The 17,075-nt window shown below is 34.8% G+C and overlaps 1 protein-coding gene across 1 annotated transcript in view; it reads right to left on the reverse strand.

Moving 5' to 3' along the window:
- Positions 1-17,075, reverse strand: part of ADAM10 (ADAM metallopeptidase domain 10) — a 111,480-nt gene that overhangs the window by 68,821 nt on the left and 25,584 nt on the right. Inside the window, exons 2-3 of the mRNA XM_082855327.1 lie at positions 13,649-13,799; positions 1,907-2,025 (exon numbers count right to left, since the gene is read on the reverse strand). Coding sequence (XP_082711453.1) covers positions 1,907-2,025; positions 13,649-13,799 — 270 coding nt within the window. The remainder of the gene's footprint in view (positions 1-1,906; positions 2,026-13,648; positions 13,800-17,075) is intronic.

A 17,075-nucleotide genomic window follows, 5' to 3' on the forward strand; every position in this document is an offset into this window, starting at 1 on the left:
ATTCATTCTCCTTTATAAAGCCATTCTTATGTATTGAGAAAAAAACTAAATACAAATTTACCGGGGAAATTAATTTTCACATGAAACGTATCAACCTGAATGTGAACAACAACTGGAACTTAGTTAAAATATATACAGTATATATATAGTAACAACAATGAAAAATGGAACATCTGTCTTGCTGACAATCAAATTCCCAGAACCTAGCACAGTGCCTGGCATGCATGCAATAGTCATTCAAAAAAATGACTTAAATAAACTTAGAGGCAAGCAGATACACTGATAAAATATACACTTTCAAAATAAAGATACTAAAGTATCTTTTGAAATTCTACTCTAATTGCCATAAGAAAAAAAGTTCCTTTCCCACCTAATATATTCTGCACGAACCTTTTAGCTTCCTTACCACTAGTAGGTTTTATAAATACATTTTAAAAATAAGACAGTATTAAATATTTCAGAAGCAATTTGAACAAAATATGCCAATAATTCTTTCTGAGATATTGGAAAAAGGTTCATGATAGTATCCCATCAATTATACTTCTTTAGGGAAAGAAAATTATAAGAAAAAAGGTAGTTTTGTTTTTTAATACAGTCATAAAGAAAAGCTGAGTACCAAACATCAAATGATAAGAAGAGGTGGGTAGTTAGGTGAGGGCTTTAAAAGTTAAATTTGCCATTCAAAAATTTCTCATTAAAACAAAAATCAGGCTTTCTGCAATTTCTAAGTTGTAGATTAACAGTAATTAGTTGACTTTAAGTTAATCATAGACTGAAGCTGAGTCCAAGACATTTGTATTTTAAATGATATGATGTTTACCTGCAAACTCATTTAGTCTTGTACGCTTTTTGACTATCACCTACCAAAAAAAAAGGGGGGGGGGCGGGTGCTGGGAGACTACTAAGTTACTTGCCCAGCAAGATAAATGATCAAGAAAATAACAGAAAACTATAATCTAACATTAGAAATCTCGACCTATGGAAAAACACTTTCCTTTTCCATTAAAGAATTATAAGAATACAAAAAAACTTTTAATTGTTTAACTATGCTTGATCTACAAATAAGAAATTTTAAGTACGGAAATGTCTCATTTACCGATCATCATAAAAAAAAATAAGAAACCTTTCTCAAAGCATTTAATTTTTCAAGTCAGGATTTTGAATGGAAATCTCTCTAATATGTAGAAATAAAATTTAACTTTCAGTTAACTTTAATAACTCTTAATAAATAGGATCATCTTGAGTATTTATTAACGTACAGTTATAACTCAATGATATTTTGCCCCTAATACCTACAGAAGACTCTGCTTTTTTAACTTTTTTACGACTTCTATCAATTGTTCTGTTCTCCCTACATTACTAAGCTGACAGATGTAATTTTCTATTGGGCTAATAAGTGTGCCCCCCATCTCCCTGATACCTTTTTAAATCTTGTGTAGTAAGAGAAATTCATTAGAATTGTGAACAAAAAGCAAATAGATCCAGAGGAAGGAAGGCCCTGGGAGGATTTTCCTATGAATGACTTTGTCACATTATTTTTGGCTATTAAGATAATCTTTACAGTTCGTTATAAAACATAGTTAAGTTACTGTTAATTCCTTGCTTGGAAGATCAGAAAATTATATAAATCATTAAAATTTTTTTAAAAACCTAACAGTTTGGAGGTAATGAGAGTCAAAACTTCATACCTTTCAGAAGTCAGACGCTGCATAATTCAATACTAAACATATATGTAAAGGTTGATCGAAGAATTACTTCATTCTTCAAAGCCCATTGCTCTTCACAATACACTCAAATCTCCCCAGGATTTATCCCATCTTTCTGAAATATTTGCCTATACTTCAAAATGCATATATTTCCTTGTATAGAAAAAAATTAAACACGATTCTTTTAAGGTTCAACTCACCATAAATATGTCCAGTGTAAATATGAGAGGTATCATAATCAAGTACCGTATTTGATGTTTCCACCCTAAATTCATCACTAAAAAGGGAAGTGTCCCTCTTCATTCGTAGGTTGAAATGTCTGCAAACAGGGTAGGAAAGGAAATAAATGAAATTAAAAGGATCCAAATTTAAACAATGATTTTTTAAATTAAAAAAAAGCTGCAAAATGTGGATTGTTTCACACAATTTGTCTATTTGGGAAATAACTGGCTAAGATTTTCTTATAAAAATTCTGCTCTGAAATTCAAGCTAACACTGTGATACAACTCACATACAATTAAACAGTAATCATCTAGGGATATATTAAAAAAATAAATGCCTACAGACTGATTCTCACATGGTGAAACAAGATCATTCCAACAGCAACTAAGTTACTTGAAGATAAAAGCAAGCTTCTTGACCCAATTACTGTTAATTCACCACTACTTGTCTCCCCTCTCTAGTAATTCCACAGCTTTTCCATTTTCCCCTATAATTCACAACTCAGATAAGAGAATACATAAGGAAGTGCCATCTAATTAGATACTTAACATCTCTTTTCAGACAAGCAAGTATGCATGCTCTTTCTTTCACACACAGACACACACATACAGAAAGACAGACACACATACACAGAAAACTTTACAACTCCTTTATTTTTCCCTGGGGCATCTTCTTCTAATTCTTTTTAGACCTTTCTCAGTTCAATTTGGAGATCCCAAACCCAAAGGACCATGATATTAGCTGAAATTATACTCATTCTAACTGTCCTCTATAAAGGAAAAGGAAAGACCAAAATACTGAAATAAAATTAAATAAAGAAATCTAGGGTTTTAGAATCAAACTCAGAATCAAAATCTTAAGCCTAGTAAATCCTTGCTAGCCCAGGATTCCTGTCCATTAAATGAAGATAACACATTCTATTTTCTGGAACAATTTTAAGGATTAGAGATTATAACGTATGTAAAGTCATTAACACAGTACCTGGCACAAAGGAGATGTAAAGGGTAGTAAAGTAGCTATCACTACCTAACTTTAAAAACTGTATCAAGTCTCCTTTATAACTGCCATAAATGTCTGCATATAACACAACTTCTACTCAGTGAATATGAACCAAAGTCTTTAATTAGCCAACCCCCAAATGTTAGTAGGATGTGGAATAATTTGAACTCTGACACATTGCTGGCGGAGGTAAAAAATGGTATAATCACTTTGGAAAACTGGCTGTTTCTTATAAAGGTAAACATACAAAAACCCTATGACCCACAATTCTATACCAAGAGAAATGAAAATATAAAATATATGTCCACACAAACAATTGGACACAAATGTCCAAAGCAGCTTTATTCATAATAGCCAAAACCTGGAAATAACCTAAATGTCTATCAGCAAGTAAAGAGAGAAAAAGGTTGTGGCTTATTCATACAGTAGTAGCAAACTATTCAGCAATAAAATCATCAAACTACCAAAAATAGGTACTTTTATAAAACACAAAAGAATGCACACAGTATATATAATTCCATATATATGTAATTCTAGAATAGGCAAAATCTATCTCTAGAGACAGAAAGCAGATTAGTAGCTGCCTGGGATGGAGAGACTAAGAGCAAAAGGGAATGAAGGAATTTTTTGCTCTGATGGAAATGTTCTACACCTTGATTTGAATGGTGGTTCACAAGTGTATACATTTGTCAAAACTTAAACTATACACTTGAAATGAATATATTTTATGTAAATTATACTTCAATAATGTTGATTTTAAAGAAAAAAATCAAATCATTTTTCAAGTGAATAGGGGTCAACAGTTGGGTATAATAACCATTACCTTCATAGAGTGTCACCCTTTCTGAACACTATTTTATCTTTTTCCCTTAATTTCCTGTATTGGCAACCTTTTATTCTGCAGCTGCATTCATTTCCACTTGCCTAAACCTCTCACCAAAAAACTCCTAGGGCTTCCCAACTACTGTGGCAAGGACTGTAGGCTAGGAAAGACATCCTTAGAACCTTAACGTTCCAATCTACTGCAGCAAGTAATCAACAAAGCCAAACACATCTTCTAAATGGGAACTCCAAAAAGTCAAAAAAAGACAATCCTAAACAAACAGGAATCTTTCCTGAATTCTTATTGTATATCCTTTTCATAAAATTCCTTTTAACCAACTAACAGACATGAAATTCTTGAAAGGTGAGTATAAATACACACATTATTTTTTAAAGGATCACATTTTGGAAAATCATTAATTTATCATTATATACACTTTTAATTTACTATATAAATACCACCTCTAAAAGAGCATCTTTGTTAAACAGACTAAACAGTAAAAATCCAAGGGCTTAATATGTTTGTCATTCAGGATTTATTATTCAGCAAAACTGTTTTACCTTAAATCCATTATAAGCAGCAGCATTAGTACTCTATATCTCCCTCCCCCAAAATGGTAAAGGCTTCAGAAAGGACATTTAAGTTCAATATGAGAACAATGTATGCTGCAATCCTTACTCAAAACAATAGTTTTATATCACTTTATGTGTCTATGCAGATAGCAATCCTAGAGGGATGTTGTAACAGAGAGAATTTAAGAACACTTGAAGTAGGCCCCTTCTAATCTTGATATTGATTTCATAAGAAAATCATCTCATATATACAAAACATTATTCTCACTATTGATTTAAATTGGATTGAAACCACATATAAAATCAGTTTTCAATTATGCACAGTCAAGAAGCAACATAGATAATAAAACAAAAAAATCAAATTTACATCATGCCCCCAAGATGCACTGCTCTATTAATATCAAAATTAATGTGCATCTGAAACATATATAAACAAAGAAGGAATGGAACAAGGGTGAGCCTGGAAGGCAGGTAAATGGTAGAAGAAGCCAGACTGAATTAAACTCTGTCACAATCCATGAAACAGATCAACTACAAATGAATAATCAGAAGCTGGGTATATTATTCCATTAACTAAGTCATTGGATTCCAGTTCTCTAATTTTAATTCCACTACCATCTGTTTGACAGTTCATATCTTTACACTATTTTAATATTTATATAAATTGCAAATTCTTTGCAATAGTCCTGTCAGACAACACATTATAAAGTAATAATAATAATTAGCTGATGAACACATCCTACCTTCCCAATTTCTCAACAAGCCTTGAACAAAAAATCATCTGAAAACATAACCTGATTCTTTTTATTTTATTTATTTATTTTTTGGCTGCATTGGATCTTCGTTGCTGTGCGTGGGCTTTCTCTAGTTGCAGTGAGTGGCGGCTACTCCTTGTTGTGGTGCGTGGGCTTCTCATTGCAGTGGCTTCTCTTGTTGCAGAGCACGGGCTCTAGGCGCACGGGCTTCAATAGTTGTGGCTCACGGGCTCAGTTGTTGTGGCTCGCGGGCTCTAGAGCACAGGCTCAGTAGTGTGGCACACGGGCTTACTTGCTCCGCAGCATGTGGGATCTTCCCAGACCAGGGCTCGAACCCATGTCCCCTGCACTGGCAGGAGGACTCTTAACCACTGCACAACCAGGGAAGTCCCAACCTGATTCTTTAATTGCTTAAACTTTTGGCCCAAAGGTCAGAATAACTACAGTGAACACTGCCTTATAAAAATCACTGTATTTTGGGAAAACAGTTTGGTGGTTCCTCAAAAAGTTAAACAGAATTACCATATGATCCAGCAATTCTACTTCTATGTATACACCCAAAGGAATGGAAATCAGGGACTCAGATACTTGTACACCAGTGTGTGTGGCAGCATTATTCACAATAGCCAAAAGACAGAAAAAATTCTAATATTCATCAACATATGAATTTCAAGATGTATGTATGGGGAATTCCCTGGTGGTCCAGTGGTTAGGGCTCCGCGCTTTCACGGCCAAGGGCCCAGGTTCAATCCCCGGTCAGGGAACTAAGATCCCATAAGCTGAATAGTGCGGCCAAAAAAAAAAAGATGTACATATGAGTGGTATACACATACAATGGATTATTCAGCCTTAAAAAGGAATGAAATTCGGATACACTACAACACAGATGAACATTAGAAACATTATGCTAAGTGAAAGGAGCCAGACGCAAAAGGCCACATATTATATGACTCTAGTTATGCAGGACATAGAATAGGCAAATTCCTAGAGATAGAAGGTAGAACACAGGTTACCAAGGGCTGGTAGGAGGGCAGAATTGGAAGTTATTGTTTCTGTTTGGTATAATCAAAAAGCTCTAAAAATGAATCATGGTGATAGTTAGACAACACTTTGAATGTACCTAATGCCACTGAATTGTACACTTAAAAATGATTAAAATAGTAAGTTACATGTTATTTTTCCACTATAAAAATAAATAAATGTTTAAAAATCATTGTACTGGGACTTACCTGGTGGCACAGTGGTTAAGACCCCACACTCCCATTGCAGGGGGCCAGGTTTGATCCCTGGTCAGGGAACTACATCCCACATGCATGCCACAACTAAGAGTTCACATGCCACAACTAAGAAGCCTGCATGCCGCAACTAAGGAGTCCACCTGCTGCAACTAAAGGAGCCCACGTGCACCAATTAAGGAGCTGGTGAGCTGCAACTAAGGAGCCCACGAGCCGCAACTAAGACCCAGCACAACCAAATAAATAAATAAATCAACATTTTTTTTAAAAATCATTGTATTCCCAAAAACTAGGGTATAAAATAAAATTGTGCAGGAGAGATACCCTTCCTAGCGGTAAAAGCCCCTAGAGAACTGGTTGAGATAGTAGTATTGTGATGATAATGATGAGATTATAACATTCTTCTTAAATTTATATAGGTTTACAGTTTTCAGAGCACTTTCACACATATTACTGCATCCCGTCCTCACAGTAACATTGCTAAGGAAGCACGATGAATATTTTTATCAAAGGGCATGACTCAGGTCACAAGACTAGAATTAGGACTAGAACTCTAGTATTTGGTTGCTGCATCTTGCTTTCAATCATACCACGAATGCCTCTCAAGCATGTGCCGGAAGCAGTCAAGCTAATATATGCTGAGTGTTGTAGCAGTCTTAATGTATGTAATATTATCAGTCTTCACCAAGTCACCTTTTAAAATTTGAACAAATGCAAGTAAGATACAGAAGTGAAAATATAACCTTATTTGAATTTCACTGAAAATTCTACTTTACAACACCACCATAAGAAGTTCCCTTTGATTATTAATCCCGTTTTACTATATTTCTTTCAGTAAGTTTAGTTCTCTTTTTTTATATGTATATATATATATATATATATATTTTTTTTTTTTTTTTTTTTTTTTTTTTTGGTCTGTGTTGGGTCTTCGTTTCTGTGCAAGGGCGTTCTCTAGTTGTGGCAAGCAGGGGCCACTCTTCATCGCGGTGCGTGGGCCTCTCACTATCACAGCCTCTCTTGTTGCGGAGCACAGGCTCCAGATGCGCAGGCTCAGTAGTTGTGGCTCACGGGCCCAGTTGCTCCGTGGCATGTGGGATCTTCCCAGACCAGGGCTCGAACCTGTGGCCCTGCATTGGCAGGCAGATTCTCAACCACTGCACCACCAGGGAAGCCCTCTTTTTTTTTATTGTTATAATATAGTATACTGTCATAATAGATATACTGTCATAATATACTGTCATAATACATATAATATAGTATACTGTCTAAAGTAAACTTTAGATTTCCTCTGAGGAGGAAGATGCTCTGTATAAGGAACATCATTCGCACTGGGAATATTTTCCTACTGTTAGATTTAATCACTATGTTGATTCTATGAATCAATAGTATTTTGTCTCTCATCTTGATTATAGTAGTTCTATTATAATTCTTTCCTTAGTGGCATATAGTAAAGTTATAAAGAATAGAGTAAAATTATAGGAGGGCAAAATCAACTAACAAATGACAGCAATTTGAAAAAATACAGGAAACAGATTCCAAATCTCTGGCCTCAGTGCTTTGAAAATGCAGTTGTACCATGTGGTAATAATAGTTGGTTTTCCCCTCTAAGGCTTGAGAAAAGCACTCTAAATCTAAACTAAACAAACAAACAGAGGTACCAGAACCACCTGTGGTACAGAACAACAAATAAATTATGCTAGGATATGATTCTTTAAGTTTTTGGTTGATCATATACTTCTATATTAAAGAAGTACCATTCTATATATTAGAACAGTAAGAATATAAACTGAAAAGAAGTTGCCTTTTCCCATATGATAGCTATTTAGGCTAAAGATAATATGGCCCTGACTCTCAGAAGAAAACAGCAATAGTTAAAGGTGCATCCCTTGAACTGAAGTCATATTAGGACAAAAAGCCTCGACTAATCAAGTACCTTGGTAACAGGGGGAAGAAACCTGAGAGCAAAAACCTTGCTTCCAAGTATGTCTGTAATCCAGCAGTCCCAGACGGGTCTACTGAGTCTAAATGGAACAGGTTTATGGTAGACCTGGGTAGTGATTCCTAGAAATAAAACAGTACTTAATAGCCATCCCTGACATTTCTAGGTATTCTTTTCCTTGTAACATTCACCTTCTTCTTAATAAAGATGCTTGACAGACTCTCCATTCAAACTATTTTTGTAAGACAAGTTGCCAGTATTAACAGCAAATATTACTATGAGTCAAATATCTAGTTTACTTCCAGTAGTATACTTTTTGAAACAGCAAAGTCCTTTTTCAAATTATCTTAAAGAAGCCACTATCCACCTCCTCCAAAAAAAAAAGGATAAAATAGAACAGGTTGGTAGAAGGGGAAAGGGCAGAGTCAGCCCACCTGCGGCCCATTGGGAAGAACCTGAGGCAACCTCCAAAGAAATTCTAGGGTTCTACAGTTTGAAAAACACAGTTCCAGGCTTTACTGATGGCCCTGAGGTAGATAGATTACCTCAAATAAGCAAAAATACACATACGAGATTCCTCAAGAGCTCCCAAAGAAGATAAAAGTGAAACTAAAACTCAAGCAAAAATAAGTAAATTTATCCTGTGTAAGGAGAAGCAGGGACTTCCCTAGTGGCGCAGTGGTTAAGAATCTGCCTGCCAATGCAGGGGACACAGGTTCAACCCCTGGTCTGGGAAGATCCCATACGCCGTGGAGCAACTAAGCCCATGCGCCACAACTACTGAGCCCGTGAGCCAAAACTACTGAGCCGACGTGCCACAACTACTGAAGCCGGCGTGCCTAGAGCCCGCGCTCCGCAACAAAGAGAAGCCACCACAATGAGACGCCAGTGCACCACAACAAAGAGTAGCCCCCGCTTGCCGCAACTAGAGAAAGCCCGCGTGCAGCAACAAAGACACAAGGCAGCCAAAAATAAATAAATTAAATTAATTAAATTAAAAAACGAAAGAAAAATACGTTTACACTCGTATTTCCATTCCTTTTTCAAAACAGGAGGAAGCTCAGTTTTTTAAAACTCATTCCCTCTCTTCTACATAAACCCTAGTTAGTGCTTAAAAACATGAAAAATAAAAATGGTATTTCATGTTAAAATCTTATCAAAGAAGCTAAGCTCAGAGCCATCATCAGCTCTCAATTTAACTTCTTCAACACAGAATTAACGTGAACACAACTCAGTTGCTATTTCTTATTTCAGTAAGTAATTCAAATAGCCAGTGTAGCCTTCAGAGTTTTAAAAAACATATTTGTTAGGCTTTTAATTTCTGTGTTTAACGAGGAATCAGGCAATCAGGCAATAACTAAGAATTGCATATCCTAGAAAATCCACTGCTGAGACCAAGAGTGGTATGAAATATACTTAAACAAAAGTATATGCTAAAGGGCACTGTACTTGACATAAAATAGGTACAAATAAATACCATTTTCCCTTAGGAAATTTTGTTCAAACTTGCTCAAATCTTGTTGGAACAGATTTCAGTGTCAGGTCAGTATTTTTTTTTATTTTGTTTTTCCATATCCATAACAATAGCATTTTTACACAATTCTAATTTATTCTGTTGCTCTTCTTTATGAGGTGGCATCTATCTGTGCTCCCTAGATTCTCACTTCTGTGTCTTAAAGTGTGCTGGTTTGTCTATGGAGTTAAAAGCATCCTGGGTTTCTGCTACGCTACTCATGATACATCAAAGATAAGGTCCAAGACACTTCCTGACTAACCCAGCTCCAGTCAGGACCCAAAGAGAATACTTATGCCTTTTACAGGTTACCTGGGCCACATCCTTGATACCCTCACATTTCAGAGGCAGAGAGAACTTGAGTCTCAAACTGCAAAGAAACTTCAAATCAAATTATCTGACCATTTATTATGAACAGTTCCTAAACGTACAGTTAAGGCTATAGGAATAATTATCTTATCAAAATCAGAAAAAAGAAAACTCCAAAACATCATACTGCACTTAGATAAAATTTTGGTATCTTCTACACTATATACAAATCACATATTAGATGGAAACAATTTCTGATTTATTGATTATGTACCTAAACAATTAAACACAGAAGCATAAAAAAGTTTATTACTGACTAGACAGTGTTTTGAGAGTTCTTTTTAATTTAGTTACTTGAGTGTTACTAATATATTTTGTAGAACTCTAAAGCAGGAAGAGGCCTTAAACATTATCTCACCCAAACTTCAAGGTTTTACTAATGAGGAAGCTAAGGCTCAAAAGAATCTCTAGATAACACATGCCAACTCAGAAGGGAACATCATTCAGGCTCCAAATCACCACAGTACTCCTTTCTCTACCCAGTTTACGACTGTTTCAATACATATATTATACTTCCTATAAAAATCACAAGTTCTTTACTAAGTAGCTTCCTACTCAAATGCAAATCTATGAAAGGCAGTAAAGTTAGCAAAGTCGTGAGAAGACCAGAAAATAAAGTTGACTGTCCAAAGTATATAATGGAAAACAAAACATGAAGGAAATGTTTAAAAATACATATACACACAAGAAAAAAAAATGTTAACTTCATGATGTATATGAGTCAAATTATTATGCTATACATCTTAAATTTGTACAGTGCTATATTTCAATTATATCTCAATAAAACTGGAAGGGAAAAAAAAGAGCAATGGTTTTTCATGGAATTCTCAAGAATGGACATTAGGCTTAAAGAATCTCGACATTCCTTCATTTAACACTGATATTTGTAAACGTGGGATGTGATCCACCCTTTCTTATTTAGGAAACGTGGAAGCCAGGTTGAAAGAATTGTGTTCATGTGCTTAGGCATAAAACAAACAGAACAAAGAATGATTTTAATACTGAAAGACACATACACACACACACATACCCACACCCTAGAGAGGCTGTGCTAGTACCCAAAACCAACACTTTGTATATGGTGGAGAAGGAGAAGAAACTTAGCAAGAAATCTATAATTATATTTATCAAGGTCATTTTTGTAGGCCTATTTCAAGGAAAGGGAGAAATAAAACTATGAGATCATCACATTTTTAACTAAGGTATGTTATAAGATAGTTACAATAACCATGTTTTAGGACACAAACTCTGAGACAGTGTGAATATATAAGTATAATAATTGAGACAACAAAATTAAATTCCTGAATTCAGATCTATTCTAGAAAATGTAGTATATGTATATAGTTAATTAAACAGATTTCTGTTAAAAGTACCTAAGATAATCACTAACACACAGAATGAGATTTCCTGGGTCCAGGTCCTTTGCTGAGAGCCTCAGCTAGAAGTAAGTCCTCCTCCCTTTGAATACCTACAGCATTTTATCTGTAAAGCACCATATCACATTTTCTTCTTATACAATGACTTACGCACATCTTGCAGCTCCTATCAGAATAACTAAATAACAGCGTGTACTTGTACACTCTCTCTCAGTTACGCTCACACATGTACCAAAAAAAACAAAAGGAGGTAGGGATTTGGTTTTGCCATATGTTCAATATGAATTATGTAATGGAGCTAATAAAAATCTAATGATGTAATAGAAATGTGGTATCCAAACCAAAGGCAGCTAGCATCTCAACTTTTCCTTTTGGCAGTCACACGATATCTGCAATACAGCATTAAATTTACTTTGAGATAGTTACTAAAAACTTAGGAAGGCTTAATGATTGCTTATTATTTCATGGTACCAATAAAGAATGGGTAATTAAAATTTTTTCTGAGGTTAAGTGTCATAAAAATTTACATGATTTGCCATCAGTAAAATTTTTATCTAGAACAGATCCTGAAATGAATTTTTTCTTCCTTCAAAACAAAGTAGATTTTATAACTTGAAAGTACTTTTTTCTATAATGATCATTGTTTTGTAATATGGAAATCAAGTTAAGTAATGCATTTATTTCCATGTGCAAAATACTTTGTTTCATAGCAATTCTTATTATCTGATTTTTTTCATCCATTAAAATCTTTCTTGAGTGTCTAAAATATAAGGGCAAATAGCAGACACTAAATAGTAGCATGTGTCTGCCTGTGAGGAAGAAAAAACAGTTACAGAAAAATAAACAAGAAATGTACCCATGAAAAGGAAGAGATACTGAACCAATGCTAAAGGCACAGGTAAGTAATTTAAAGGTTCAGAGGAAGGTGTAAATAAAGCTTCAAAGAAGTAGAACTTGAATGTGTATTAAAAGATGATCAGAATTTAAGATAAATAATACAGGAAACAAACTGTACATGGTATATTCAGCAATGAGAAGCTCATTCTGAATGAAACAGACACAATATGGGGAAGTGGAACAAAGTAAGTTTAGAATAGACTTGAGTTAATTTACAAAGAATCTTGAAAGCCCAGTTAAGAAATCTGGCTAACAATCATTAATTGAAGACTTTAGAGCAATAAGCTGACATGAAAAAGGAAGCATTTAAGGAAGAGTCATCTTGTAGCAGTACATAGTATAGCTTTAATGATAAATGGAATGGAAGCTGGGAAACCTATTAGGAGGTGAATAATAAATCAGGGTTACAACTGTAGAAAAAGTACAAAAGGAATAGACTTATTCATTACAGCAGGCAAGGCAGAGAATCTGACAACGAATACTTGAAGATTTTGTATCTGAATACTCCTAACAGACAAAGAAAAAAATAATATGGGGTCTTGAATCAGCCAGGTCCAGGTAAAATCTGTGCTATGTAACTTTAAAGAAGTTATTTAACTTCTGTGAGTCTTAGTTTCCTTGGATATAAAAAGATTTACCTTGTTTGGGTGTAGAGAGATTAAAAAAGAAAATGCATATAAAGCATCCGGTACCTGGAACACAACAGGACTAAATAAATGTGATTTTTTTTTTTTTACCTCTCTCCCTTGGCTCCCTGTTCTTTATTCCTTAACAATTCTGTCTGAGAATTAAGCAGTACAGTAGGTCATCTGTCTACAAGTTGTCATTTTAGAGCTGATAAAATTGAGTTAATGAGAAATTAAATGACTTCCTTAATAGCCTACAACTAGCTATCTTCACTCTCAGCACCAGAGAACAGACACATAGGCCATAAAACACATAAAATTAGCTGAACCACAAACATAGACTCTTCTTTAAAGACACATCCTCTGATAATACAACAGAGGATCTGATTCATAAACCTAAAAACATTTAAATGTGACTGTTTCCTTAACAACATAAAAAGGGCAATCCATTTTAAAAGAAAACATTTTTTAATGTATACACCAAATTTCAGTGTAGGCTGAATTTCCAAATGGGGACCTTTCCATTAGAGAAGGAAAATTAAGGGTATAAATTTCTTCTCCTAATATAGATTGAATACATGGGAACTTCAGACACAGTCAGCATAAATTTACTCACCTTCCATGAGCATGGAAATCTAGACGTAAAAACTGGTCGTCATGTGAAACCGCTCTTTTGGCACGCTGGTGTTTTTGGTGTAATGAATCCACATCATAAGATAATCCTTCATAATGTCTAATGTATTTATTTAAAGGATTTCCATACTGACCTATAAAAAATAAACAATTTAAATTAATGTCATCTTGTGGCCCATTCTAGTTCTATTATGGTTCCATGATTATTCAAATATCTATAAATATGAAACTGTTTCACTAATCCTAGTACTTTATTTTCATATACTTTTTGTTTTTGGCTATGCCGTGTGGCATGCAGGATATGAGTTCCCCCACCAGGGATCGAATCTGTGCCCCCTGCAGTGGAAGCATGGAGTCTTAACCACTGGACTGCCAGGGAAGTCCCTAAAAACTTATTATAATGGGAATTTTAACCACACACACAAGTTTTGATGTTAGCCATAGGTTTGTCTAGGATGTCCTTTATCAGGTTGACAAAGTTATCTTCTATTAATACTTTGCTGATAAAAACTATCAGGAAGAGTTGTTGACTTTTGTCACCCACTCTTTCTGCATCTGTTAAGATGATTATAATAGATAACCAACAAGGACCTACTGTATAGCACAGGGAATTATACCTATAAGGGAAAAGAATCTGAAAAAATACACATATATAAAATATGTATAAATGAATCACTTTGCTGTACACCTGAAACTAACACAACATTGTAAATCAACTATACTGCAATAAAAATAAGTAAATAAATTTTTAAAGAGATGATTATATGGTTCTTTCTTTTTAGTTTATTAATATGGAAAATTAATTGACTGATTTTCATGGGCAGAGGAACTAAATAGACACTTCTCCAAAGAAGACATACAGATGGCCAACAGACACATGAAAAGATGCTCAATGTCACTAATTATTACAGAAGTGCAAATCAAAACTACAATGAGGTACTACCTCACACCAGTCAGAATGGTCATCATTAAAAAGTCTACAAATAATAAATGCTGGAGAGGGTGTGGAGAAAAAGGAACCCTCCTACACTATTGTTAGGAATGTAAGTTGGTGCAGCCACCATGGAGAACAGTATGGAGGTTCCTCAAAAAACTAAAAATAGAGTTACCATATGATCCAGCAATCTTACTCCTGGGTATACATCTGTACAAAACTATATTTCAAAATGATACATGCAGGCTTCCCTGGTGGCACAGTGGTTAAGAATCCGCCTGCCAATGCAGGGGTCACGGGTTCAAGCCCTGGTCCAGGAAGATCCCACATGCTGCAGAGCAACTAAGCCCATGTTCCACAACTACTGAGCCTGCACTCTACAGCCCGTGAGCCACAGCTACCAAGCCCTCATGCTACGACTACTGAAGCCCGTGCGCCTAGAGCCCGTGCTCCACAACAAGAGAACCACCACAATGAGAAGCCCACACAATGCAATGAAGAGTAGCCCCCACTCACCACAACTAGAGAAAGCCCATGTGCAGCAACGAAGACCCAATGCAGCCAAAAATAAATTAAATAAATAAATTAAATTAAATTTTAAAAAAAGATACATGCACCCCCTATGTTCATAGCAGCACTATTCACAATAGCCAAGACATGGAAACAACCTAAATGTCCATCAACAAATGAATGGGTAAAGAAGATGTGGTACATATATACAATGGACTACAACTCAGCCATAAAAAAGAACAAAATAATGCCATTTGGAGCAACATGGATGGAACTAGAGAATATCATACTAAGTGAAGTAAGTCAGCAAAAGAAAGATAAATACCATATGGTATCACTTATATGTGGAATCTAAAATATGACACAAATGAACTTATCTGCAAAACAGAATAGACTCACAGACATAGAGAACAAACTTGTGGTTGCCAAGGGTGGGGATGGAGGAGGGGTGGAGTGGGAGTTTGGGGTTAGCAGATGCAAACTATTACACAGAGAACAGATAAACAACAAGGTCCTCCTGTATAGCACAGGGAACTATATTCAATATCCTGTGATAAACCATAATGGAAAAGAATAAAAAAAGAATGTATATATGTGTGTGTGTGTGTGTGTGTGTGTGTGTATGTATGTATAACTGAATCACTTTGCTGTATAGCAGAAATTAACTCAACATTGCAAATCAACTATACTTCAATTTTTAAAAAATTGTTCATTTTCTAATGTTAAACCAACCTTGCATTACTGATATAAATCCCACTTGAATATAGTATATTATGCTTTATAATACTGTTGGATTCAATTTGCTATAATTTTGTTTAGAATTTTTGTTATCTATGTTCATGAGAGATACTGGTCTGTAGTTTTCTTGGACTGTCTTTGTCAAGTTTTGGTATCAGTATAAAAAAAAAGACCTTGAAAGTATTACCTCTTCTTCAATTTTCTAGACAAATGTATGTAGAATTGGTATTATTTCCTCCTTAAATGTTTGATAGAATTCACCATGAAGCCATCTTGGCCTGGAATTTTCTTTGTGAAAGGTTATTAATGACATCAATTTGATATATAAACAGCTAATCTGGTTATCTACTTCCTGAGTGACCTTTGGTAAGAATTTGTCCATTTTACCTAAGGTGTTGAAGTTATGGAGATAAAGCTGTTCATAATATTCCCTCATTATGTTTTTTATATCTTTTGAAACTATAGTGATGTTACCTCCCTTATTCCTGATATTGGTAATCTGTATCTTCACTCTTTGGTCCTGATCAGGATAGCTAGAGATTTACTGATTTTACTGATCTTCTGAAGAACCAACGTGTAATTCCTTTGATTTTCCTTATTTTTCTGCTTTCTATTTTTTTATTTTTTACTTTGATCTTTCTTTCTTTCCTTCTGCTTACTTTGAGTTTAATCACTCTTCTTTTTTTAGTAAAGACCATTGATTTAAGACTTTTCTTTTCTAATCCAGGTATTTAGTGCTATAAATGTTCCCTTAATACTGCTTTAGCAACATCCCACAGATTCTGTTATGCTGTGTTACCATTTTCATTCTGTTCAACATACTTTCTAATTTCCTTTTTGATTTCTTCTATGATTCATGTGCTATTTAGAAGTCTGTTATTTAGATTTTAAATATGGGGAATTTTTCAGTTATCTTTCTGTTACTGACTTCTAATTTAATTCTACTATACCCAGAGAGCATACTTTGTATGACATCAATCCTTTTAAATACATTGAGACTTATTTTATGACCAAGAATTTGGTCTATCCTTGCAATGTTTCATGCACACTTGAAAAGAATGTATATTCTGCTGTTAATGGATGAGTGTTCTAGAAATGTCAATCTCTGCACTTATTGAGTACAGTGTTTTATAAATGTCAACCAGGTCAACTGGCTGACAGTGTTGTTCAAGTCTTCTATACCCTTCATGATTTTCTATCTACCTGTTCTATAATTGAGAGAAAGGTA

Source organism: Leucopleurus acutus, assembly GCF_964270905.1.
Source record: "Leucopleurus acutus genome assembly, chromosome: 1".
Taxonomy (NCBI): Eukaryota; Metazoa; Chordata; class Mammalia; order Artiodactyla; family Delphinidae; genus Leucopleurus; species Leucopleurus acutus.